Here is a 26191-nt window from a genome sequence, read left to right as displayed (position 1 = left end):
TCCCTTTTCATAATTTCATATAGGTCTCGCCCTATTTTTAAAAATCAACCAGTTCTTCATTTCTTATGGCACAGTAGTATTCTACATATAATGAATTTTAAAAAAATTATTCAGATGAGAGAAGATAAAGATGACTGGGACATAGAACTATATGTATGACCTTGGGAAAGTTATTTAATTTGAGTTTCAATTTCTTAACCTGTAATGTGAGGATAATAATAATCATCGTTGCAATGGCAGAAGCAATGAAAGATCTAGCCTGCCTGTAAATCTATCTTTTTAATAATTAAAAAATTCATTTATGTTTATAACCAGTATTATCTGTCTCTCCCTCCAACTGCTCCTCCATTTGAATAAAAAAAACCCAAACCCATCACTCTAAACATATTATCCAGCAAAACATATTTCCACATTGGTCAAGTCCAAACTAGCATGGCTCATTCTAGATTTTAAGTTCATTACCTCTCCAGCAGGAGGAAGATGGTATGATTCATCTCAAGTGTTCTGGATTTATCTACCTACTTATCTTACAAGATATATACAGATATGTATACATATACATAAGGAAAGCATCCTACAAACTGTAAAGCTCTACAAATAGGACTATTAATATTACATTGTAGTGAGATAAAATGAGGAGGCAACTTCAAGTATTTTCCCTCCATTTTACAGAGTCTCAGAAGAGTTATTGACGTATCCAAAATCACACTTTTAAGTGTTAGAGCTCAGACTTTCTGGCTCCATGGCAAGTTGATCATTCTACTATAACTGCTAGGGGGAACTACAAACTTCTTAGTCCTCCAGGTTCACAATCTAGATGTTTTCCTAGATTTCTCATCTCATTTCCTTATATCCAATCTGTTGCCAAAATTTAGGAATTTTACCTCCATAATGCTCTCAAAAGTGCTTTCTCCAATACTGCTAGCACCATTTTTTATTGGGCCTAGACTATGGCATGTGTACCAAAGATAGAAAGCAGAGACGGCTCTGTGGGCAAGTCCAGGACCCTCCTGGAAGTTGCTCCCTCCCCCCTCCCTCTCTCCACCTGGTCTCCCTCCACAAAGCTAAGAGTTCAGGCCACTCCCCTCCTTTTCTACCTCCCCTGTCTAGAAATAGGGGCTGCAAAGGGGAGAGGGTTGGGGATGTTATTGCCTTTCTTGCTACCCAGCCCAGCCCCACCCCCTAAAAGATCTTTACTTTCTTCCTTCATTCCTGACCAGTCGCAAGTCTGGAGGGGTGACCTGGCCTTGACCCCCCAACATATGGGGGTGGGGGGTCTAGCATGGGGTCCCTAAAAGGTTTACCATCACTGGCCTTGACTATTACAAGAACCTGCTGGTTGGTCTTCCTGCTTAAAGTCTCCCCTCACTATGTCCATCTTCCAATTGTTAGCGATCATCTAAAGCATGCATCTGATTATATCACCTCCCTATCCCAATTCAGTAAACTTGTTTTTTACTTTACTAAGATCAAATATAAAACCCTAAGATTGGTTTTTACAATTCTTAATAGCCTGGCCTCTTCTGCCTTTCTAGTCTTCTTATATCCTTCCTCATACCCTTTGATCCAGTAACACTGGCCTCTTTTGATGTAATACATTCCATCTCCTGTTTTCCCAGGCTGTTCCCCATTAATGGAATGTTACCCCTTCATCTCTGCCTCCTGGCTTCTTTCAATTTCCAGTTAAAATCCCACCTTCTATAGGAAACCTTGGCCAATCCTCCTTCATTCTAATGATTATTTCCAGTAAGTCTGGCATATACATATACTTTATTGGTACATAGATATGTGCATACTGCTCTCCCATTAGTCTGTGAATAATCCTTGAGATTTAGGACTCTTTGCCTTTCTTTGTGCCCCAAGTACTCAGGCACTTAATGTCTGTCTGTGTACCCTCTCACAATAAAAGAAGCAACAATTACTCAGATGAGTAGGAGAGCTACATAGCAAGGGAAGAGAACAAAACTGAAAGAAATATTGTAATCAAGTGATAAAGAAAATGTTGGTAGTACCCTTCCATTCCTTTTCCTTGCCTCTTTGTTTCTCTTTCTTCTTTGCCTCCCCTCTTTTTTTCTTCTAGTCTCACTGCTCTATTTTTTCATTTTGTAGACACACACACACACACACACACACACACACACACACACACACACACAGTATGTGAAGATAGCTTTTGGACCTCAACAAAATTTCTTGCATTAAAGGTCAGAAAGGATATTAATCTCTAATTTAACCCTGAGTCTAAAAGGAAGCAGTCAACTTACATGAATTGATGCAGAGTGAAATAAGCAGAACCAGAAGAACACTGTACATAGTGAAAGCAACTGCAGGATGATCAACTATGAAAGATAGAGCTACTCAGAGCAATACAGGACAATTCTGAAGGACTTATCACAAAGAAAGCTATCCACTTCCAAAGAAAGAATTATTTGAGTTAGAATGCAGATCAAAGCATATTATTTTTTGATAGGGGATAAAATAAAATACACTATTTTTTAAAAGCATAACAAAATTCAGTCAAAATCGAAGACAATATCTGCCATGAATATATCATTTAAAGCATTGGTATGACTTTTCTAGTCAGTCTTTATAAATTTCACATGCCAAGAACAAAAGTAGCAATACTAAGGTCAACTATTGCCCTTTGTATAAAAAGGTTATTGAAAAGATACAAAACCCATATGAAAACTCAAAAGGCCTTGAGTCAGTGGCTATCGTTCAAGGCATATAAACAGTATGAGACAGTTCTGGTTAATGGGTTTGTAGAAAAGATTTTGGGTAAAGAAGAGCTAATATTCAAATAAGGCATTCTTGGATAATGATTTGTGTAGTCAACATCATAATGACTAAATATCTGATTTTATATATATAACGATTGTTTAAAACAAAGGACTTCTCTGTTGGATGGGATGTGGCAAAACTGGAACACAAATGCATTGTCTAGAGGGCAATTTGGAACTATAAAATGGTGCATTCCCTTTAATCCAGTAGTACCACTATTAGGTCTGTATCCCAAAAAGAAGGGGAAAGGATCTACGTGTACAAAAAGATTTATAGCAACCCTTTTTGTAATGGCAAAGAATTGGAAATTGAGGGGATGTCCATCAATTGGAAAATGGCTGAACAAACTGTGGTATATGTTGGTGATGGAATACTATTGTGCTGTAAGAAATGATGAACAGGATGGTGTCAAAAAGAGCTAGAAAGACCTACATGAATTGATGCAGAGTGAAATAAGCAGAACCAGAAGAACATTGTACATAGTGAAAGCAACTGCAGGATGATCAACTATGAAAGAAAGAGCTACTCTCAGCAATACAGGACAATTTTGAAGGACTTATCACAAAGAAAGCTATCCACTTCCAAAGAAAGAATTATTAAGAGTTAGAATGCAGATCAAAGCGTATTATTTTTCATTTTAGTTTATCTGGGGGTTTTGATTTTACATGAGTATTCTCTTACAAAACGGAATAATATGAAAATAGGTTTTGCATGATATTACATGTATAAACCAGATCAAATTGCTTACCATCTCCAAGAAGAGAGAGAAACAATTTGGATCTTATAAGTTCAGAAAACTTATGTTGAAAACTGTATAATTGAAAATCTGTTACCCTAAAAAAAGAACTACATTTCCAAGGAGCCCACTGACTTCCTATCATTATATACGTCCTGTAAACAGGGGATATTAGGCAGGGACATGGAGGGTCTTACATATTTACTTTCTGTCCCAAGCTAGGTAGGGTTTTGAATTGGCCTATCAGCCATGGGCACATGGTCTTTATTTTGTATCCTCTTTTATTCCTTTATTTCTAATGATCATTAATAAATCCCTTCGTGGTTGCCAGATTGTTAAATTTATGGTTGGACTGAATATATTTAATTGGTTGCCAGGGATTAAATTACTAAATCCCAAAAATGAATTACTAAAGTCAGAATGGAATTTATGGTAGTTTATTTTACAATAGAGGGAAGATATTAAGGGAGAGAGAGGGAGAGGAAGAGGAAGAAAGAGAGGGAGAGAGGGAAGAGAGAGAGAGAGAGAGAGAGAGAGAGAGAGAGAGAGAGAGAGAGAGAGAGAGGGAGAGAGGGAGAGAGAGGGAGAGAGGGAGAGAGAGAGAGAGAGAGAGAGAGAGAGAGAGAGAGAGAGAGAGAGAGAGAGAGAGAGAGAGAGAGAAGGGGAGAGAGAAGGGGAGAGAGAGGGAGAGGGTGCTCTGGCTTCCTTTGAGCCAGGTAGGAATTCAAAGGTCCCAGCTGGGAAAGGAGCCTCAAGACAATAGGCCTTTCCATAGGCTGACACCTCCAGAAAGGCCAAGGAAAGGAAGTCAGCCTTTACACTCACCACATGTCAGTTCAATCAGCAGATTCTTTATCAGCCTCAACTCCAGTAGAACTGCTTCTTGCAGGAGGTTCTGAGATGTGAGTCTTCAGTCCAAGTGTCTCTCTCCACTACAAGTGTGTCTCTTCACTACAAGTTTCTCTCTGCTATCCAAGTGTCTCTCTTCACTCCAAGTGTCTCTCTTCTCTCCAAGTCCCTTTGTGTGTCTTGGTTTCCACTTTTAAAGACCTTTTTCTCTTGCATAATACCCCTAAATTTTTATGTCTACCAATCACAGCTTCACTCTAGAACTCCCCACTCTTTCACACATGGATCACAGACCTCCCACTCAATATATGAAATGGGTGTTGACACCTTTTTATAGTTAAAACCCAAAATGGGTAGATCTCAATACGCAACTTCTAAGTACTGTGCTACATTTTAGGGGATTAAAAACCTAAAAATAGACAGGGGATTAATCTTCACAATCATGGAAGCACTAAGTACCTTCATTGTTACAATCAGGGGAATTCAATTTTCACAAAACCATTAATATATGTAATTGGTAAAATAAAAAAAATAAAAATAAAAAGGATTTATCAAGCATTTACCAAATGTCATGCACTATCCTAAGTAATGAGGATATCTAAAAAAAGATAGAAGACAGCTCTTTTTTTTTTTTTAAACTCTTACCTTCTACCTTAGAATCAATTCTAAGGCAGAAGAGTAGTATGGGCTAGGCAGTGGGGGTCAAATCATTTGCCCAGGGTCACACAGCTAGGATGTGTCTGAGGTCAGATTTGAACCCAGGACCTTCTGTCTTTGGGCCTGGCTCTCAATCCACTGAGCCACCCTGCTGCCCATTGCCCCCAAGACAGCTCATGTTCTCAAGGAACTCATATTATTTTTTTTTAGAATTCTTCACTAACCTCACCACTCAACTACTGCTTTCTCCTACCACCAACTGGTGAGACAGAGAAACTGCGACAACTCTTGTCTGCTAGGACGTTTTCCAAGAAATAAATTTACCAGATTTTCTCCAACTCACAGAGCAAATTTCTACAACACAATCCAAAGAGTGATTCTTGGTCCAACTGCCTTTCCCAAGGCTCTTTGAGAAAGTTCTCTTCCTATCATCCTTACAAGATTCCATTCTTGACTTAAAGAAATCCAGCTCCTTCAAATTTAGCTCTCCATCCACTATCCCCAACTTATCCATAATCTTCTATTGCTTACTTAATTAAAAAAATATTTGTTACTCTTTGATCTACTTTGATAAAAAATAATGCAATTTATTCTTTTAAACTACATATACACTTTCCTGGAAGTCAACTAACAAATAGCATCCAGAAGCTTTAAATATACAAAAAGGGAAATAATAAAGAAGAAAAAATCCCTATTCATAGTAAAATGGTATAAGTGGAAAATGCTCACAGTCTGGGTAGAGAGTCTAATTCTGGCACCTAAAATAAAGTCTGAAATTGTCCCCCCTCTCCCCAGTAAAATGACAAACTTTGTCATCATTCTTTTTTATTAGGATAATAAAATTATTCATTGCTTCTCTGTTAATTGTCAACTCTTTTTGGTTATGAAAGCAAATCAGATGCTTTCTTTATTCTATACTCAAGTGCCTGGAGACCTTGGTAAAACGAAACTCAAACCATTTTAACTTCTGCTCAAGCTGGCAATTTCACATATGATCAAATGAAACAGTTCCTTTGCAACCCTACTTAGCCAATGCTCCAAAACAAGCTCACATTCTAATTTAAGGAGATGACAAAGCTGCAGGACAGCTAGAAAAAGTTTAGTAGTTCTAAAGGTACAAATGAAAGCTATTAGCAAAGCTCTGGGAGAGCTTAGAACCTACTAGTAGGTAAAATGGCAAAGCCTGAGTGCTCCAAGGGCATACTGGCAGGTTAGATGATAAGGCTCAGTTGTTCTCTATCTTACCAAAGATATCATAATTGAATATTGCTCAAATAGTTTGAGCCATGACATTGTGTAGAGCCCTGGAGAATGGGAGCATAGCCCACCAGCATTTGGAAGGAGGAAGTAGGCAGGAGGTTTGGAACTGGGTAGGTGCTCTGAATTCTCTACCATATGGGCAAGAGAGATCACTTAGGCAAGAGAACAAGGTAAGGCTGGGAGAAAAGGGAAGAAGGGTTTCTTGAAGGTGCCTTCTCTGGGCTCCAGAATCTGGCCCAGGAAGCAGGCTGTGGGCAAGGGAAAGGGAGAAGAAGAAAAATAGTAAAGAAATGAGAACCCTACTGCAAGTGTGCCTGCTAGAATATTTAAGATAATATGAATTAGCCTTATCAACAGTTGAGGTTCAAATAAGTGGAAAACCAGCTCCAGCAGTTCAGCTCGAAGGGGAAATTACATTAGACTCTATTATTAACTAGAGAAGCATAACCTTTTAAAAAAACCTATAAATATATGCATAGATCTTTCTATGATATGTAATTATAACTACATACCCTATATTTAAAATAAAGACAAGCAGATTAAATTAACTGGCTACACTTCAAAGAAACTCAATCTATAACCAGTTTGGTACCCCATTGCCATTTCAAGCTTTTAACATTCAACATTACTATTGCAATGTCTTTGAGAAAGAGAGGACGGGAAACAGGGAAAGGAGGAAGAGAGGAAGGAAAGAAGTGGGGGAGGGAGGGAAAGAGGAATCCTGATTCCTAGAAGGGCCTTAACATTTAGAATTTGTAGGGCTTAGTTTAAACCAGTTCCAATTAGAACCTCTAGGATCTAAACAATATAAGACGGTGGCAACAAATTAGAAATTTAACTCAGCAATCAAATTACAGAAAAACTCAGAACACCATTACTTCCCTTAAAGTTATTGGCATGAACAAGTTAAGCTGGGGGCAGCTAGGTGGCTCAGTGGATAGAGAGCCAGGCTGGAGATGGGAGGTTCAAATATGACCTCACTCACCTGTGTGACTGGGCAAGCCACCTAATCTCAAATGTCTAGCCCTTATTGCTCTTCTTTCTTAGAACCAATAAACAGTATTGATTCTAAGACAAAAGGTATGGATTAAAAAGTTAAGCAGTACCTCAGAAAGACCATCCATCACATAGTTTATACTTTAGTGCACTTCAAAGGTAACACTAATAAGTCTCAAGGATAAAAATCACCTCCAAAGTATTACTATTGTATTCCTTTTGTTCCTATTATATTCCTACTGTATTCAATGACACCTTAAAAAAGACATAGAATGAATACTGAGCCTTCAATACATATATAAACACATCTACATACACAAAATATGCATATAGAAATCCAAAATTAAAAAAAAAACAACACACACATATATATGTGTGGGTACATGCATTTAGGATACATACAAAATAAATACAGGGTAATTTTGAAAAGAACTAGGAGGTGATAGGAAAAATGAGAGGGGACTCAACAAAGGCTTCATGTAGAAGGTGATGCTTGAGGCATGCTTGAAGGAAAGTAGGACACTATGAGATAGAACTGAGAATGCAATTTATTCCAGACTTGAGAAGTTAGGGCAAAGGTTTGAAGATGGAGTGTTACATGTGAGGAACAGAAAGGTTAACTTGGCTATACTGTAAAATGTGGGGAAAAGAGTTACATGTAACAAAGCAGGAAAGGTAAATTGGGAACAGGTTGTGAAAAGCCAAAGAGAAAAGTTAATAATTGATCCTAAAGGCTATAACAAGACCCTGGAGGTGACTTAGTTGAGAACAACAAGGTCAATCAAGCATTCAGTAGTAACCACCAACACTTACAACACCGACAAAATACAAACGGAGTCTGACAGGTTGTGATAGTCCTTGTTCTTTGCCGTTTTCAATTTCAACTTCACCTTTCCAAAAAACCACACTCAAATCTGACTGCTGTTATCAAAAGTCCAATTAAATAAAGACTACATGTCCTGAAATCATCATTCATGCCTATACCTAGCTGTATATGTCCCCTAAAGCTGTATGGATCCTAGGTTCTTTTCTATCTCTATACTCTTGGTGATCTCCTTACCTAGTATATTCAATCATCTTGGGGCAGCCAAGGCTTGAATCCTGGCTCTGCCACCACTTGGTGCCTATAAGACTGAAAGGAAATCACCTAACCTTCCTGTGCCTCAATGCTTTCATCAATAAAATAAGGGGGGTTGGGCAAGATGACTCCTAAGATCATTGCTAGATCTAATCTCTTTCTTGAGCTCAAGTCCCAAATCACCAGTTATGTCCTGGGAATCCCTACCAGTACAGCCCAGAAGCTTCTTAATAATCTTGTGCCCAGTAATAGCACTTATCTTCCCAACAAAATTTGCCCTTCATTTCAAACTTCTCTCTTTCTGTTAATAATACTAGCCAAGATTTATATATTGCCAGATATTATAAACACTTTACAATTATCTTATTCAGTCCTCACAACAACTCTGGGAAGTGGGTATTGTTATCCCCATTTTACAGATGAGAAAACCAAGGCAAACCAAAGTTACATGATCTGGCCAGGGTTGCAGAACTGGTAAATGTTTGAGGTCATATTTGAATTCAAGTCTTTACAACTCCAGGCCCAGTGCTCTATCCAGTATGTCATCTAGTTTCTCGTATGTCAGTCACTCACATTCTTAATTCTGAATTTCTCTGACTCATTACTTTCTCTCATTCCCCCATAGCCAGTTTTTCAAATTGTACCCACTCTATACCCACAATGTTTTTCACATCTATTCTCTTCTCTCCACTTACACTATCAATACCCTCATATAGGCCATTGTTACTTGTTGCCTGGATTATTATGAAAGCCTTTTATAACTATTTCCGGTCTCTCCTTTCTCCAATCCGCCTTCTGAATAAATGCCAAAAAAATGCACAGGTATGACCATATCACTAGTGAAGAAAAGAAGTTTCAGTGGCTTCTTACTGTTACTCCTCAGTTTGGCATTTAAAACTCTTCACAGTTTCCTTTCCATTCTTCATCTCCTTCTTCCTATGCTCTACATTTTAGCCAAATCAGTTAAGTTCCTAAGCCCCAAGCAGGCATTTCCTCTCATGCCTCTTGCAACATTGGAAAGGCTGCCCATCTACCTGGACGGCATTCCCTCTTCACTTCTTGCTTTTCCATACCATGACTAGGAGAGACTTTCTTGACCATCCTCCCTACCCTACTGATACTTGTGGATACTTTCTCCCTTTATAAATTTATATATTTTATTTATAAATTATAATGTATTTATTCATCTGTATAAATATTATTTATCCCTGTCTCCCACCCCACCCCCAAATCTGATGACAGAATAATTTTTGTTTGACACTATATTGCTAATACACAGTTAAGTGTCTAGATCATGGCAAGGATTTAATAAAGGGCTTGCTGATTTTAAAAAATCTAACTGAAATGAACTCAAATGGAAAAAAATGCTCCCAAAATTGTTATTAGAGAAGTGCAAATTAAAACAACACTGAGGTTCCATCTCATATCAGTTAATCTGGCAAAGATGACAATAAAGGAAAATGTTGCTGGGGATGCAGGAAAAGAAGCATGCTAATGGAGGTGCTGAAAATTGATCCAGGATTCTGGAAAACAATTTGAAATTATCCCTCAAAAGTTACTAAACTGTGTAAACTCTGTGACTCAGTGCTACCATTCCCATACCTCAAAGAGATCTATGAAAGAGAAAAGGCATCACGATGTACACAATTTTCTTTAAAGCAGTCTCCTCTGTTATAGCAAAGAACTAGAAACTAGAGATTTCCATCAATTGGGAAATGGCTTAAATGATGGTATATGAATATAATGGAATAACATTCCACTATAAGAAATGACATAAGGAACAGTTTCAAAGAAGTTCTGGAATTCTTATAGGAACCAATTCAGAGTGAAATGAACAGATCCTGGACAACAATTTATTCAATAACAACACTGTAAAGATAAATAATTTTTAAAGACTTAAAGAACTGATCAATGTAATGATCAACCAAAATTCCACAGGATGTCTGAGGAAGTATCCTACCTCTTAATAGAGAAGTAATGGAAGTGGTTAAAAAAAGACTTTTTTTGGGATGTGGTCAATTCAAGAATTTGTTTCATTATGTATAGTTTCTGTAAGGGTTTTAGTTTTCTTTTATTTCCCCATAGAGCTGGAGACAGGGGTGGATAGAGAAGATAAAATAGTTTTGTTTTTTAAAGAAAATAACTACCTTTTAAGAAGAGAATTTATTCTTTTGAATAATAGAACTATCAAAGTTTCAAATGTTTCAATTAGTCAACAGGCATTTTTTGGAATATTAATAATATATTAATATATACATACATATGCATATGTATACACATACAATCCATAGTGCAATGGATAAATCACCGGGTCCAGAGTCAGGAAGGCTTGAATTCAAATCTGACTTGGGATACTTACTGTGTTAAATCTGGGTAAATCATTTAAACACAATCTGCCTCAGTTTCCCCAACTTTAAAATGGGGATAATAAAAAGCACCTATCTCACAGTGTATTTTTCTGGATTAACTAAGATATTTGTAAAAAGCATTTGCCACAATGGCTAGCACATAGTAGGTACTATGGGAGATGAAACAGTAATGGGCACAGCAAAGGGGAAACCAAGTATGGTCTGTGAAGAACAGTAAGGACAGTAGTATGGCTCAAATGCAGTATTTGTAGAGGGAAATAGAAAGAGACCACATTGGGAAAGATGTTAAATGCCCCCCAAAGTTTATATTTGATCTAGAGGCAATAGAGAGCCTATGTAGGGGAGTTGGAAGGTTAGACCTATGCTTTAGAAAAATCACTGCTGAGTTGTGTAGAGGACGAATTGGAATGGGGAGAAACTGGAGGACTGGAGACTGTTTAGGAGGCTATTGTAATTGGTTAAGCAAAAGGTGACAAGGGGTTGACAGAAGCCTCTAAGGAGGCTCTCTGCTGATCCTGAAAGACCCTTTGGCAAAGTGTATGTGTGTGGGTGCCCATGTACAGATGGAAACCACTCAATGGTGGAAGTGATGCATAAAGGACACCTAAAATACCAAGGAACTATTTTTCTAATCACCACTGATCTGGTAATGTGAGTACAAAGGAAAAATACATGGGAAATGTTGTGGAGCTAGAAGCCACAAAATCTTGAGAATGAGTGGATATCCAGGAGGGATATATTAAGACTTTTAAGTTTAAGTAAAAGGTCTTTAAAAGGGAAATCAAATCCAAAGAACCTTTTCACTTATTGCCAAAGTTATTAAACTACTCTTAGCATAGGACTTTAAGGAAGAGGGCAGAAAAAAGGCAAAAGGTTTGCCTAAGTTCTCTCAAATTCCCTTCCACACAACTTTAAAATAATACCTCAAAATGAATTCTGAAGTAGAAAAATCAAAGACAAGAAGACAGTGTAAAACAGTTTTCCCCCAAGACAACTTAGTAAAAGTCTGTCCTACACCAAGGTAAGAGTGGAGCATAGTGAAGAGCAGGCTACAGTAAGGGCAAGTTCTACCTCAGCAAGCCAGCAGGAGGCCTTGGAAGTGACTGAATCAATAGCAGCAGCTTTCAGAGTTCTTAGTCCACATACAGTAAGAGGGTCAGAAGGAGATTACAGGGGTCCCTTTGCTAGCACTGGGTGTAGGACTCTGTTGCACTGTTTATATGCAGATCTGGTTTGCAGTTCTGATTCTCATACCCAGAGCAAGGAACAGCAAGGAACGACACTGGCAAACCAGGGCTTATGGCTGCAGGGAAGTAGGGACCCTGGTCAGAGTTCTAGAATAGAGTGATTGTGGTCACTTCCAGACCAGAACACAGCCCAGGAGAATACTAACTGTTTAGATCATACCACCCGAGAAGATCTGAAAACGTGTAGCTCCCAGAACTAGCTCTAGAAGAAGCTGCAAAAAACCCTAATGCTTGGGACAATGCCTCTTCCATCCTAGGAGCAGAGTCTAACTTTAAGAGTTTTTAAAGTTAAAAGTCAAGAAAGAGGTCAGGAAAAATGTTTATAGCAAATTTTTCTGATAAAGGCCTCATTTCTCAAGTATATAAAACACTGTGGCAAATGTATAAGCCATCTATAATCATATGAAAAAATACTCTTAATCACAAGTAAAACAACAATAAACCTTACCTTCTATCTTAAAATTGATACTAAGTATCCCTTAGTTCAAAAACAGAAGAGTAGGAAGGGCTAGGCAACTGGGGTTAAGGGACTTGCCCAAAAGGAATGATTTGTATTCAATTCCAAAGGGCTCAATATAAAAAAATGCTATCCACCTCCACAGAAAGAAATGCTGGAGTCCTAATGCAGATCAAAGGATACTTTTTAAAACTTAATTTTTCTTCTTCCTTTGTTTCTGGTTTGTATTTTCTTCTGCAATATGATTATGTGGAAATGTTTTGCATGATTGCATGCATATAGCCTATATTAAATTACTTGTTGTTTTGGGAAAGGGAGAGAGAAGGAAGGAAAGCAGGGATGTAGAGAATTTGGAACTAAAAATTTTTTAAATGTTGAAAATGATTTTTACACTTAATTGGGAAAAAAATAAAATATTTAAAAATGTTTTTCAATAGGATATTTTTTATGACAGATATTAACATCTAGAAACTTCTCTCTGATCGGCCAATTATGGATGAGAGCTTTAAAATCAAAACTATTAATGAATTTAGGAAAAGAGACTTCAGAATTAAATACAATACAGAAAATCATATACTAAAAAGTTATCAAAGCCCCTCATTCTTTTATAATTGTATAAAAAAAAAAACTAGGTTAAAAGTTTAAGAAGCGAGGCACAGACCATAGTCTTTAATTCTAGGATGCATTTGTTGACTCATATTATTCCCTATATAAACTTTACCATGCCAATATTTAGCCATTCACTTATCCAAAATAATGAAGTAAGTTATCTGCCCAGTTTACTAGACACCAAGAGATAGCCATTTCTCTGCAATGTACGGCAATAGCTAAATTAATTTAATTGTGCCTTTCTAAAGTGCAATTTGGAACTATACCTTCTAACTATCAGTAAAGTAAAGGTAAAACCAAATTTTTCCACAACTACAGCTAAATTTTACAGTATAGGCCAATTCAGTTCTTTTGACTCTTTTAAGAAACCTAGTGTCAGAATAATTATGTATATTTAATAGTTTTTACTATGCATACATAAAGACATTTGGTCTTACATCTTCTGAAGCACCTGGGCCATCACAACCCCATTCGTTAAATCTTCCACAGTCTGGCATGCTGCTTCCACATTAAATGTCTGGATCTGCATATAAGAAATGAAATAATTTTATTGTTTACCAGTCAAATATTAATATCAGTTAAAAGTAATTAAGCTAAAACTAAAATTCACTTCTAAAGGTATAGGCTGTATGTTTTATACATAAACTCCTAATTAAAGGTGATGTCAATAAAAACAGCTAAGCAAAAATATTTCTGTTAAACTTGAAAAGAATCCTTATAATTTTTCAACAGAACATAAAATTAGAACAAAAAAATTTTACTTTAGAAATACAAGTGGATGACATCCCCAAAGGCCAGTTTCAGAGTCAGATCTTTATCTAATGTTAATATTAGCTGGCTAATACTATCAACCATATCTTGGATTTCAATTAAGGTACAAAAGTTATTCCTTGTCTAAGTAAGAAGACAAAAACAAAGAAACAAAATTTCATTAGTTTAAAATTCAAGTTAACAGTAAAAGGGTCTAATAGCCTAGATCTCCAGCTATATTACAAAAGAGTACTCAAAGTTATTTGGTACTAGTTTAAAAAATAGAAAAATTCATAAGTACAACAAATTAAGCAAGAAGCAATTGAACACAGTAGCAATGGTAAATAATACCAAGTGTACCAACTACTGAGGTCAATACTCTACTCAACAAAAACTGTCAAAAAAACACAAGTCTGGCAGAAAATAGCTAAGCACATGTCACAATAAACTCCAAAGAAACATTTCTTCTTTTTAAAAAATCTTTACCATCTGTCTTACTAGCATTCTAAGACAGAAGAGTGGCAAGTGGCAATCAGGATTAAGTGCCTTGCCCCAGATCACACAACCAATAAGTATATGAGACCAAATTTGAACTTGAGTCCTCCTGATTCCAGGCCTGGTATTCTATACACTGTTACCTAGCTGCCCTGGACATACTTTTAAAGATCATTTCATAAAGTGAGAGAAAGGAGATGCCTTTATAACTGATACAGAAAGAGTTCTTGACCAAATAAGGGTTAGAGATTAAAGAAATCCTAAATGAACAATTATTGCATAAAATCAATGCAGGTGAAATTACAAGGGCAATAGTTAAATGGGCAAAAAAATCTCTGCATCAGATTTCTCTGACAAAAGACTGAAACCTCACCTGAACTAATTAAGCTGTGCAACCCTGGGCAAGTCACTTTATCTGTTTGCCTTAGTTTTCTAATCTATAAAGGAGGGTTATTAATGGTGCCTACCCACCTCCAAGGGCTGATGTAAGGATCAAATGAGATAAAACTTGCAAAATGCTTGCAAAATGCTTTACAAATTTTGAAATTCCAAATAACTGCTACTTATTATTATTAATTATTATTATTTCTAAGACACATAGGGAATTGATTAAAACAAATAGCAAAAGCATTTCTCAATTCACAAACTGTCAGAATACATACTCTCAAGAACTCAATCAATCAACAATCACATGGAAAAAAATGCTCTAGAGAACTAGTAATAAGAGGAATGCAAATTAAAACTGAAGTTCCATTTCATACCCAGCAGAGAAGCAAAGATGGCAAGAAAGGAAAACAAGAAAAAGAGGAATAACCATACTCTAGGTGGACCTGTAAATTGGTCTAGCCATTCTGAAATGCTATTAGGAACTATATCTAAAAAGTTACTAAACTATGTATATCCGTTGATTCAACAATACCACCACACTAGGCATATATGACAAAGAGATAAAAAACAGAGCAAAAATACTTATAGTCACCCTATTTGTTGTAGTAAAGAACTTAAATAAGTTGTGTCTATCAAATGGAGGAATGGCAGAACAAACTATATAGTACATGAATATAGTGAAATAATATTTCGTAAGAAATTACAATGTACACCATCTTCTGTTAGAAGACCCAGAATTTAATATAATACAGTACATAAATAAAACACAGAAAATTATATCAAAACAAAAAATACATCACAGACCTATTAACTAAATTTTCATGAAATTTTCTTGTTAACCAAAAAAACCTATCACTAGGTTAAAAGTACAGAATTTCAGAAAAATGTTAAGAGATTTGTATAAATCTCATATGAAATGAAAGTAAAGTGAGGGGAAGTTCAAGAATAATTTAAGGAGTAAGAACAAACAACTTTGAAAGGCTTCCAGAATTTTAATCAATGCAATGATGACGGTAGGGGATAGATAAAGAAGCATGCTACCCACCTCATCAGTGAGGTGACTGCTTCTTTGCTTGACTAAACAAGAGTTACAAGAGTTTTCTTTTCCCCCCCAAATTTGGGAAGACTTGGGGAGATAAATTAGAGGTTTATTGTAGATTTTAAAAATTAATATCCAATATATTCCAAATATTATAGTTCTAGTTTATTAAAAATAACTCGAAGTAAAAAAAGCCTGAGTAAAACCAGCCTTCCCAGCTGTGCACAGGGAAAAGAGAGGGAGGAGTCACCAAAACTCATATGCAAAAGTGAACCTACTTATACATTATTAAAGAAGTAAATTTTGAAAATTTTTGATACTTAGAAATAAACTATATACATATCTACATATACACACACAAAAAAGTCATGGTTTTATAGTCAATTCTCTTTTGTGTTCTTTATATGTTTGTTAAGTTCATAATAAAAATTTGGGGGGAAAATTAAAAGGACGTTAACACAGCGGTTCTCAACCTGTGGGTCGCAACCCCAATGGGGTCGAGTGACCAAAACACAGGGGCCGCTTAAAGCCATCGGAAAATACATATTTTCCGATGGCTTTGCTGAGAAATCCTGCTACTTTACAGCAAGATCTCGGAAAGAACAGGGACCCTGCTGCCTGCACATTGTACTAATATTACTTACCTATCAGCAGCCCTCCCCCAACGAGGAGATGGATTTACCCTGTAGCCTGGAGACCGGACTCAAACAGAGACCCAGAGAGAGCACCCGGGCACGGGCATGGGCACTGGCTCCGGAGGGGTTAAGAACGAGTCCTGGAGCAGATAACTCCTGGAGCGGATAACGGAGCCGAGTAACCCCAGCAAAGTGAAGCCTCAGCTCAAGCTGGAGGGAGACTACAGGAAGAAGAAGGCAGTGTCTGCGGACCCCCTCCCCAGGAAGGACTTACCTCCCGCCCCAGCGCTCAGGCTGCCTCCTGCTGGATTTCTCAACATTTATTTCTTTTAAGAAATTGAGAAAAGAATCAATTTCTTTTGAGAAATTGAGAATATTAAATATTCTCAACAATATTTCTCAACATATAATTAAATATTGTTTTGGTGATTAATCACTATGTTTAAATTATGTTTGATTTGTAGCAATGAGAATACATAATGCATATCAGGTATTTACATTCCAAATCATAACTGTAGCAAAATTACAGTTTTGAAGTAGCCACCAAAATAATTTTTTGGTTTGGGGTCACCGCAACATGAGGAACTGCGGTTGAGAACCACTGCATTAACATCATCAATATGTCTATCCTTAACCTACTCCTCTTCAGCTAAGGCAGGGAGAAAAGTCTTGGAAAAAGTTTGGGGAGAGAAGGAACCTTTGAGGGGATAAATAACTTGCCTAGGCTTGACTAGTCAAATTCTAAGAAGTTGAACTAAAATTATTCCTCCCATAACAACTTAGAGACACTTTAAGTAATAGTGGCTTCAGGATGGAGCCTGGTAATGCTGAGAGCACAGAATTGTAGAGAAAAGCTATCAAATGCGGCCTTGGTTCTATCACTACCATCTGTGTATCTGGCCATACCATTTCAGCTTTCTGGACTTCATATTCCTATTCTGAGAAATGAAGGGGTTTGACTATATAATCTCTAAAGTGGGTGCTACATGTACTATTATTTATGTTTTACAGAAAAGGAAACAGGTTTGGCAAACAGCTAGTGTTCATGGCAGAATTTGAACAATGTCTAACTTCAAGTTCAAGTCTCTCCAACTACAAATATAGCAGCACTCCTGGTACATGCCCATGTAAGAGGTAACATATTGGAAATTAAGTGTTCTGAGATTTAATGAAATAAGTGGTATTGACGGTTTACTGGAAGGTTGTTTTTGCCTAGAAATCAGGGGCAGCTAGATAGTACAGTGGACAGAGTGCTGGGCCTAGAGTCAGGAAAATCTAAGTTCCAAACTCACCCAAGGCAGGTACTAGATGTGTGACCTTGGGCAAGTAACTTAACCTCTGACTATCAGTTTTCTCAACCATAAAATAAAGACAATAATACCACCAACCTCCTAGGTTGCTGTGAGGATCAAATGAGATAATATTTATAAAGCGCTTAGCATATAAAGCTATGTGAATGTTAGTTTAGCTGTTTTTCAGTTATGTCCAACTCTGACCCTATTTGACAAATATACTGAAGGAGTTTGTCATTTCCTTCTCCAGTTCATTTTGCAGATGAAAAGATGAAGAAATTAAGGCAAACAAGGTGAAAACAGTCTTGCCATACAGCTAGGGTCTGAGGGTGGATCTGAACTCATGAAGATAAGTATTCCTGATTCTAAGCCCAGTGCTCTTTCCATTGTGGTACCTAAGTGTTAGTTTTCATAATGATGATGATCATCGCCTGGGAGGAGGTGGTATTTGAGCTGGACTTGGAAGGTTCTGCAAGATTTCAGTAAGCAGAGATGAAGGAATATAAGTGATAGAAGCTCCCAAGCATAGAGACAAGAAAGCACAGGGTGAACTCGGGAGGCTGAATTGAACTAAATAGTTCAAGTGTGCTGGAACAGATTATAGAGTAGTGAGATATGGTTGGAAAAGATGGGCTGAAGTCATAATGGGCAGAGATTTAAGAGCTGGAACATAACTTAAGAGAATACAACCCCCTTCTCTTACCTATCTGAGGCTAAGAGATTAAATGACTTGCTCAAAGTCTCAGAGACTGTTTACAGAACTCAGATTAAGTCCTGAGTCCAAATCCACTCATTCTTGGCTGTCAGGCTAAAAAGTTTACAATTCATTCAGTAGTAATGGAGTAACAAGATCAGAACTAGGACCTATCAGAGATGTGTATGGTAAGCCAGAAGGATTGGTGATAGGAGAGATGAGAGACCAGGATCTGAAGACTTTTTGAATTATTGCTTTTTGGATATTTGTGAGCAGTAATGAAGACCAGACCTGCTCTGGCAGTGTAAATAAATGGTTAAGTAAAAAAAAAATGGATAGGAGAAATATTGTCATGATAAAATTTAAAGGATGTAACTGGCAGGGATAAGAAAGAGAAGGAAAACTCCAAGTTTAGGCTGTGACTTGAAGAATCAATTTACTAAGCATGCTGGATAACTTAGATCTTACAATTATTTACAAGTCTACCAACTGCCAGGTATAAAACACAAATCTTAACCAATAGAAGAAATACTCATGATGACACTCAGTTTTTACTCCATACATTCCACTCATTTATGGTCTTGCCTTCTTGTGCTTAAATGCAACATCCAAATAAATTGGACAAGCTCAGCAGGATATGTTTGTGTCAACTCTACCACCTCCCCACCCTCTGAGTCAAAAACATAACGCTGTTTTCCAATTTGCCCTGACTATCCAGATTAGTGTACTTGAGCTATTCATGAATTATAACATTTAAATGACACTTTATTGGGATTTAGAAACATAAAAGAAAAAAACTTTTAAAGCATAGTTAAAAAATTAATGACAATAAGAGTTTGGTTTATCAAAGAACCATGCCAAAAAGTTGAGAGGTTATACAGACTATGGTGACCTTTTTTTGGAAACTCAAGGAACATTTAATTATTTTCGTTTTTCACAAAGACTTAGATGGTAGAGCCAGCCTTAGAGTCAGAAGACCAGGATTCAAGTCCTGTGTCTGAGAAACAGTAGTTATGAATCCATGGGTAAGAAGTCACTTATCCTCTCACTAACCCCAGGCCAATCTCCTAGGATATAAATTACAGAGCTAGGGAGTGTCTGATGTTAAATGATGTTAAATGTTAAATGTGAACCCATTTAACTCCAAATCTGATACTCCCACCGAGGCACCAATAACCTAATCGGAAAGACTATATTTTCAATTTTATTTTCCCTGACTTCTCTACTTCCTCTGAACCTCTGAAAGTGGATTATTTTAACCTTCCTTAATCTCTTTTACTCATGAGAACATTTTCTCAGTTGCATGCCAAATAATTTGAAGTTTTTGATATTACACACACTATTAAGATTTCCTTCTCTAATATATTAAAACATATATCAAAATAATCACAGGAAACTCCTAACAGTCAAATCTGCTTTAATTATGGGCCTATAACGTACCAGGCATTGTGCTAAGGAGTATAGACATAAGGACAAAAGTGAATAGTCCCTCCCCTCTCTTCAGAAAGCATACATTCTATTGGGGGAACCAGAATAAACACATGTAAGTATACATAGGAGATATAAAGGTTTTGGGAAGGGGGAGAGGTGTGTATTAAAAAAAAAAAAAGCATTCATGTAGAAGGTGGTGCTTGTGCTAAATTTTGAATGAAACCAGAGATTTTAAGAATGAGTTACAACAGGAATACATCTAGGCATGGGCAACAAAAGGATGGATAAATGCATGCAGTTTACATTCTGACCCAGAGCCCCCAAACTTGCTTTTAAAAAATTCTGCTAACTATATTTCAACATAATTGGTTTCTTTTGTAATCTTGTGTGTTTTGTGCATTTAAAAACATTACTTGGAGAAGGGAGTAAAAAAAGGTTACTATACTTGGATAATGCATGTTTACAAATAATTAAACTGAAAGTATGTACAAAATAAATACATAGTGATAGGAGGATGGCAGGACACTAATAATTATGAGAAGCAGAAAAATCCTCTTGGAGGTGGTATTACTTGAACTAAGTCTTGGTAGGAACTAGGGGTTCCAAGAAGCAGAGTTGAGAATGAAGTGCATGGACAACAGGTGCAAGGAAGGAAGGAAATAAGCATTTATTAAATGTTATTATGTGCCAGGCACTTTCGTAAGCACTTTACAAGTATTATCTTATTTAGTCTTCACAAGAACCCTGTGGGAAAGGTGCTAATATTAGATCCATTTTAAAAATGAGGAAACAAGTGATTTGCCCATAGACACAAAGTATCTGAGACATTATTTGAAATCAGGTCTTCCTAGCTCCAGGTTCTATCCACTGCCCAATTAACATGGAAGTGAGAAATGGAAAGCTATATATAAAGAAGAGTTTAGCAAGAACATATGATAAATGAAGGCAATTATTAAGTTTGGAAAGTTAGACTAGAACGAGATTAGTAAGAACTTTAAATGCTAAAGTGGTCTATTCTAAAGAGGTCGATTCTAAGTCAATGAGGAGCAACTGAAGCTTCTTGAGCAAAGGAATGGCAGATTCAGACTAGTGCTTTAAGATCATTTTGGCAGAATAGATGTAAGAAGAGAAAGACTGGATATAGGGAAGCCAATTGGGAGGAGGCAGTAGTCCAGGCAAGAGATGATGAAGGCCTGTACTAAAGTAACTATAGTGAGTATAGAGAAGCAAGAAATGTTGAAGAATTGAGAACTGTTGGCAAATGATGAGTGATGAGTAGAGGATGACATAGGGTAACTGGTAACTCTTTAGTAGAAATAGGGAAGGAGTTCTAACGGCAAGATATTGAGTTCTGCTTTGGGCATATTTAGTTTGAGATGCTTATATCCCACCAACACTTGGTGATGGAGTTCCAGAAAGAGAAAAACTCTGGGTATGTAGATTTTGAGTCATCTGCAAAGAAATTATAAAAGTGCAGAGAAAGACAAAGAGAGGTCCCAGTGCAAAATCAGGTGATTATGATACAGTTTAGGGCAGAGGTCATGGATGATGATTCTCCAAAGGATCAGTCTGACAGGTAGGAAAAGAACCATGATGGAGCAGTGTCACATTCCAGGAGGAGAGAGTAGGGATAAATAAGGATGGAGAAAAGGCTAGAGGATTTAACAATAAAGAAATTAATTATCATTATAAATAAAAATAAATGAATAAAATTTATTACAAAGAATTAGTTATAAAGAATCAATTTCCTAAAGAGGTTAGAGAGAAGGAATACAGGATAATATTAAAACAAAAGATACCAATAAAAAATACTTTTAAAAAATCATTCACTACTGTAGAGGAAGCAGTTTCAGTTTGGGGATGAGATCAGAAAGAGCAAGTAAGTGACAACCAATTAAACAGCCTTTTCTAGAAATTTGACTATCAAAAGAAAGAGAGCTATAAGATGTTGGTTTAGGGAAAGGATTGGGTCAAGTAAAGATTTAATAATGGATAAAATCTAAGCATGTTTGAAAGCAACAAAAACACAGTGGATAAGAATGAGCTGTAAATTTAAGTAGAAGAAATTACTAAATGATTAAGTTGTTGATCCGAATTTAATGAAGGAATGGAAAAAAGAGAAGGATCTTGATTGGTGACTTATTTTTTTAGTGAAGAATGAGGTAAGATCCTTTGGGGGGAAGGGTTAATGTTGAGCTCTTGATAAGAGAATGTCTAGAAAAACAATAGTGGAAAAAAGCATAATTAGAATGCTGTTCATAACAAGAGTAATATATTGGTGTGTAGCAAAGAGAGCCTGTTGAAAAATGTTAACAAATTTGTAATGAAGCCTGTCCACACTTTTCCTCCAAAAGCATTGGGAGCAGGAGTGAGAGTGCTCCAGGGTGTTTAGTTGAACATACAGGTGTAACTTCCAAGCTGAAAACCTATCACTTTACATCCAGCTTTTACTGCTGGTAATTGTGGTTTCATAGAAGATTGGAATATGTGAATCATGAGGTTATTGTGTATGAAAAACTTCCGATTGTATTACCACAGTTATCCTATATGTTACAGTACAGTGCAGTCACATACTCCCTTTTCAGAGCAGTAAGTAGTTCAAGTTCCCACAGGACACATAGCACTGATCTATGTTCTTAGGAACTTGAGCACAAGCAAGCATAAAACAATTTAAAGCTACCTGGCTCAAAATGCTCTAATTCCTTTAACGACTGCCAGATATCCTCCTGACTATTCCACCCCTGCCTTTAGATCCATTCATAACTCGACCTGTTTCAAATGCCTTCATGTATTCATTCCATCTTATTTAGGAAAATATATCTACATATAGATAGATACATCTGTACCATCTACGCATTTCTGTATGATTTCGCTCAGGATCTTTTAAGCGTAAGTACCCTTCTGTTCCCAAGATGGATGTCCGGTGCCAAAGAGGCGTAAGGGTCTAAGGATTAATTCATTTTTAAGTCCCCTATCACATTATGAGCATTCCGAGGTTTCAGCTGAAACAAAGACTTTGATTACTACCATGATCTGGGCCCTGAGATGTTCTCTTACTTTAATGGGATACAACGAAGAAAAATGCTTTGGGAGCCAACGTAAGCAAAAGCAAGAGGGTGAAGCCCTAGAGCCTTTCACAAGTAGCAAACAAGCTCTTTAATTAAGGTATCGCTCACGCCCCGTTCATTAGGCTCCACTGAACCTGTTTCCACGTCGGAGATGGAGCCACAGACTGAACTTCGGGTTAACCAAGAATCGCGGACGTGGTCCCAGGGTTCCCATCCCATCTCCCGGACATCCGTGGGGTGGGGTGGGAGTGGGAATTGGGGGGACGGGCCCTAGTGTCGACGCAGCCCTAGCAGCCCCCGCCCGCCCGGATGTGACGGTACCACCGTCTGCAGCCCTCCCACTTCTTCAATACCCCCCCCGCCGCCCCGCCCGGTAAATGTGAAACAAGCACCAGAGAAGAGATGAAAATCCGACCACAGGGGTCACGTACCCAGGTGAGGAGGCTCTCGCACAGCTCCACCCGCTCCAGGGATTCCACGTTGAACATCTTCCACACGGCGGTCCAGGCGGCGGCACCACCCTCTCCGCCAATCCGGAAACCACCACCACTACCGCCGCCGCCGCCGCCGAGGCCTGTGTCCGGAGAGTTCGGGCCGCTACGCCGGCCTCCCCTGCCCACACACGCAGCCGACACTTCCCCCCGGCCGGTGCAACGGCCTCGGCCCAGTCACCGCTCTTTCCCCCCTTCCTGTTCCTGCCTGTGTGCCGGCTTTGCCCGTTCCCGACCACGCCCGCAGTCCGCTGGACTATTCCTCCTCCCAAGCCAGCTTGTGGCTGCGGCCGCTGCCGCCCCCACTGCGCACAATCACATTCCTCGCCGGCCAGTCCGTCCGAGCCGTCAAACGACGTAAGCGCGCGACCCTGACACCCGGCGCCTCTTGCGTGCTCGACGCGCACGCGCGGACAGGGGATTGTCTTCCCCATCCCCTCCCCCGCCCCTTCTCTTCACAGATGTTCGGGATTTGCGCTTGCGCTAGCGCTGATGGGGAAACCTCAGTATATAAATAAATAAAATTTGAGCCAGTGACTATTGCTGAGGGAGGGGTAGCGGAGCAAGTCCCCGGAAATAATCCCTTTCTCTTAGGCAACTGAAATTGACGTTCTTGTTTTGTCAGCTGTTGAGAAAGGTACGCGCGCCCCCGCCCCGCCCCGCCGCCGGCTCGCGGGGAGCGCGCGGCTTTGGCCGCGGGCCTCTACGTCCTCAGCCAGGGATCCGTGGCTCCTCCTACGTCTTCCTTTAGGCCGCTCCGCCACACCCCTGGTCCTGTCCCCGCCCCCGGGCCTCTCTCTTGCTCTCTCCTCCTTGCTCCTCCTCCTCCTCCAGGGGGAGCCGGAGAGCGGGAGGGGAGAGGGGCTAGGGGGGCGGGGAGTAGCCGGTTGCTGGGCAGCCCGGAGGCTGTGGGGAAAAGCTCGGTCCGCTGCGGCGTCCGCGGAAGCCTGAGGGGCCTGGCCGCCTGACTGCGTGGGAGTTACGCCGGAGCCTCTTCCGCCCCAAGACTTTGCGACTGGATTTCCACAGGCCTGCCCCTCTGAAGCTCTAAGCGGGAATAACTGGAGGCTGGACCAGGTGCGCACCCTGGGGCCGGGCTCGCAACGCCCTGGCTGCCCGAGGTGCGTGATGGGGCCCCTGTCCCCGCGCTCCTGCTGGCCTTCCCTGGTGGGGACCCCGGCTGGCTTCTTCCCTGGGCTTTTTCATTGATTCACTGGGGCCTCAAGGACGGGGAAGCGGTGTGGGCAGGTGACTGCCGCTCCCGGTGGTGGGTGAGTATTTAGGCCTGCAGTTCCTCCCGGGGCGCACATTCTTGAGAATAAGGGTGTCTACTTTCCGAGTGTCAGAGTTTATGTTAGTCAACTCCTCCCGAAAGAGGAGGCTTGGTGTGGTTGTCACAAATGGTTACTGTACTTAAACTTAAATCCGAACTCCGACCCCCCCCCCAACAATCTCTGCACTAATCCCTTAGGGCCCCTTCGAGGCAATTTTGCTATTCCCGATTTTCCTTGCTATCCTCACTACCCCCCTGCCCCCCCTTTTTAAAAAAACTGGACAGGAACTCAGATTAAATGTTCAGCATTCAAGGACTTTGCATTAGATACAAACTTGCATGGGAGTAGCTATTGCTATCTTGGAGCTTTCAGAAGAGATTGTAATTAACCGGTATCAGTTATTCACGTGTAAAAGAGAAAGCCTAGGTGCATTGTGAAGTGTGGTGAAGCAGAGAAGGAAAGCCACGACTGACTAGAAGAAAGGAGAACATTTCCAGCAGGAGAATGGCCTGGAAGATGGGAGTTTATAAAAACGATGGGTGAGGAGGTTGGGTAAAAGAGGAATGGGTTTAGCACTGACCAGTGAGATCTTCCTGTGTTTTATTAATCTCCGTCAGCTGCTAGAAGTAGTAAGGAGAGGAGCATTGTTGTGTATTCTTTTTAGTATGTTTATCAAGGTCTTGTTAGAGGGTCACAGAATTGAAATTTGCTTTTTTTATGGCCATTGGATTATAAATCATAGCTTGAAAGAGTGCCACTTCATTGGCTCTCTCCCCACTCCCCACAGTGCCTGGATCCTCTTCCTCCTATCTTCCCTGCATTTCTCCCAGATTCACCTTTAAATCCCATTTTCTGTAGGAGGCCTTTCTTGTTCCTTCCCTCCCCCACCATCCTTCCATTGCCTTCCCTCAGAGATTTTCTTTCGTTTGCACTGTAGATATTTTGTATGTATATAATTATTTGCATGTTGTGATCCCCATTAAAATGTGAACTCCTTTGTTTTTGTATACCCATTTGCTAGCACATTGCCTGGCACATGGTAAGTATTAACTAAATGCTTGGCTAAGGATTTATTTTCTCGTAATATACCTTTGGAAAGATTAGTAGATATTGAGTTGGTCTGGACCCAGGAAGACCCAGGTTCTGTTTACTTTCTAATCCTTCGTGGCTATATGAGAATGGGCAGATCATTTCATCTTTTAGTGCTCCAGGCAGCTGTAAATTGTGGAATAAATGCTCATCTGCCTTGAGAGAGGAAATTTCTCATTAGGAATGAATGAAAGTACTGGTCTGGTGACAAACTCTCCAGTGGTAAATTCCACAGTTTCTTGATTTAGGTCAAAACGATTCCTCATGATTCTGCCTAATTCATTTCTATAAAAATCTTTGGCCATCTGCTGCTTCCTCAAGGTTGATCAAGTCAGTAAATGCTTTTCAAAGGGGATTGAATTTGGTTCAAAGCCATTTCTTATATCTTGTCTAATGCAAACTTTATGGGTTTATTTACCAGGTACAACCAATACTTTAAATCAATTTGCCAAGTTTAAACAGCCTTGACCATCAATCCTGCTTTAAAAAGCTTGATTACTTGCTTAC

General features: G+C 38.9%; 2 protein-coding genes across 9 annotated transcripts in view; one reads left to right on the top strand and one right to left on the bottom strand.

Annotated features, from left to right (window-relative positions):
- Window positions 1–26191, bottom strand: part of HOOK3 (hook microtubule tethering protein 3) — a 174883-nt gene that overhangs the window by 104023 nt on the left and 44669 nt on the right. For 4 of the 5 annotated variants that reach the window (XM_056813626.1, XM_056813625.1, XM_056813627.1 and 1 more), the window contains one exon: window positions 13477–13562. In XM_056813626.1, the coding sequence (XP_056669604.1) occupies window positions 13477–13499 (23 nt within the window). In that variant the 5' untranslated portion in view covers window positions 13500–13562. Of the gene's footprint in view, window positions 1–13476; window positions 13563–23261; window positions 23998–26191 lie in introns of those variants that run through there. The other variant, XM_001373169.4, reaches the window with a different exon arrangement.
- The window catches only part of RNF170 (ring finger protein 170), a 54166-nt gene continuing 52054 nt past the window's right edge, over window positions 24080–26191 (top strand). The window contains exon 1 of one of the 4 annotated variants that reach the window (XM_007476420.3): window positions 24080–24398. Coding sequence is in view for 1 of the 4 variants with exons in the window: in XM_007476417.3 (XP_007476479.1) it covers window positions 25100–25134 (35 nt within the window). In the remaining 3 variants the exon portion in view is untranslated. Of the gene's footprint in view, window positions 24593–24861; window positions 25135–26191 lie in introns of those variants that run through there. The other 3 variants (XM_007476419.3, XM_007476418.3, XM_007476417.3) reach the window with 3 other exon arrangements.

The sequence above is a fragment of the Monodelphis domestica genome, chromosome 1 (assembly GCF_027887165.1).
Source record: "Monodelphis domestica isolate mMonDom1 chromosome 1, mMonDom1.pri, whole genome shotgun sequence".
NCBI classification, from domain to species: Eukaryota; Metazoa; Chordata; class Mammalia; order Didelphimorphia; family Didelphidae; genus Monodelphis; species Monodelphis domestica.
This window is presented reverse-complemented; position numbering and strand designations above follow the sequence as displayed.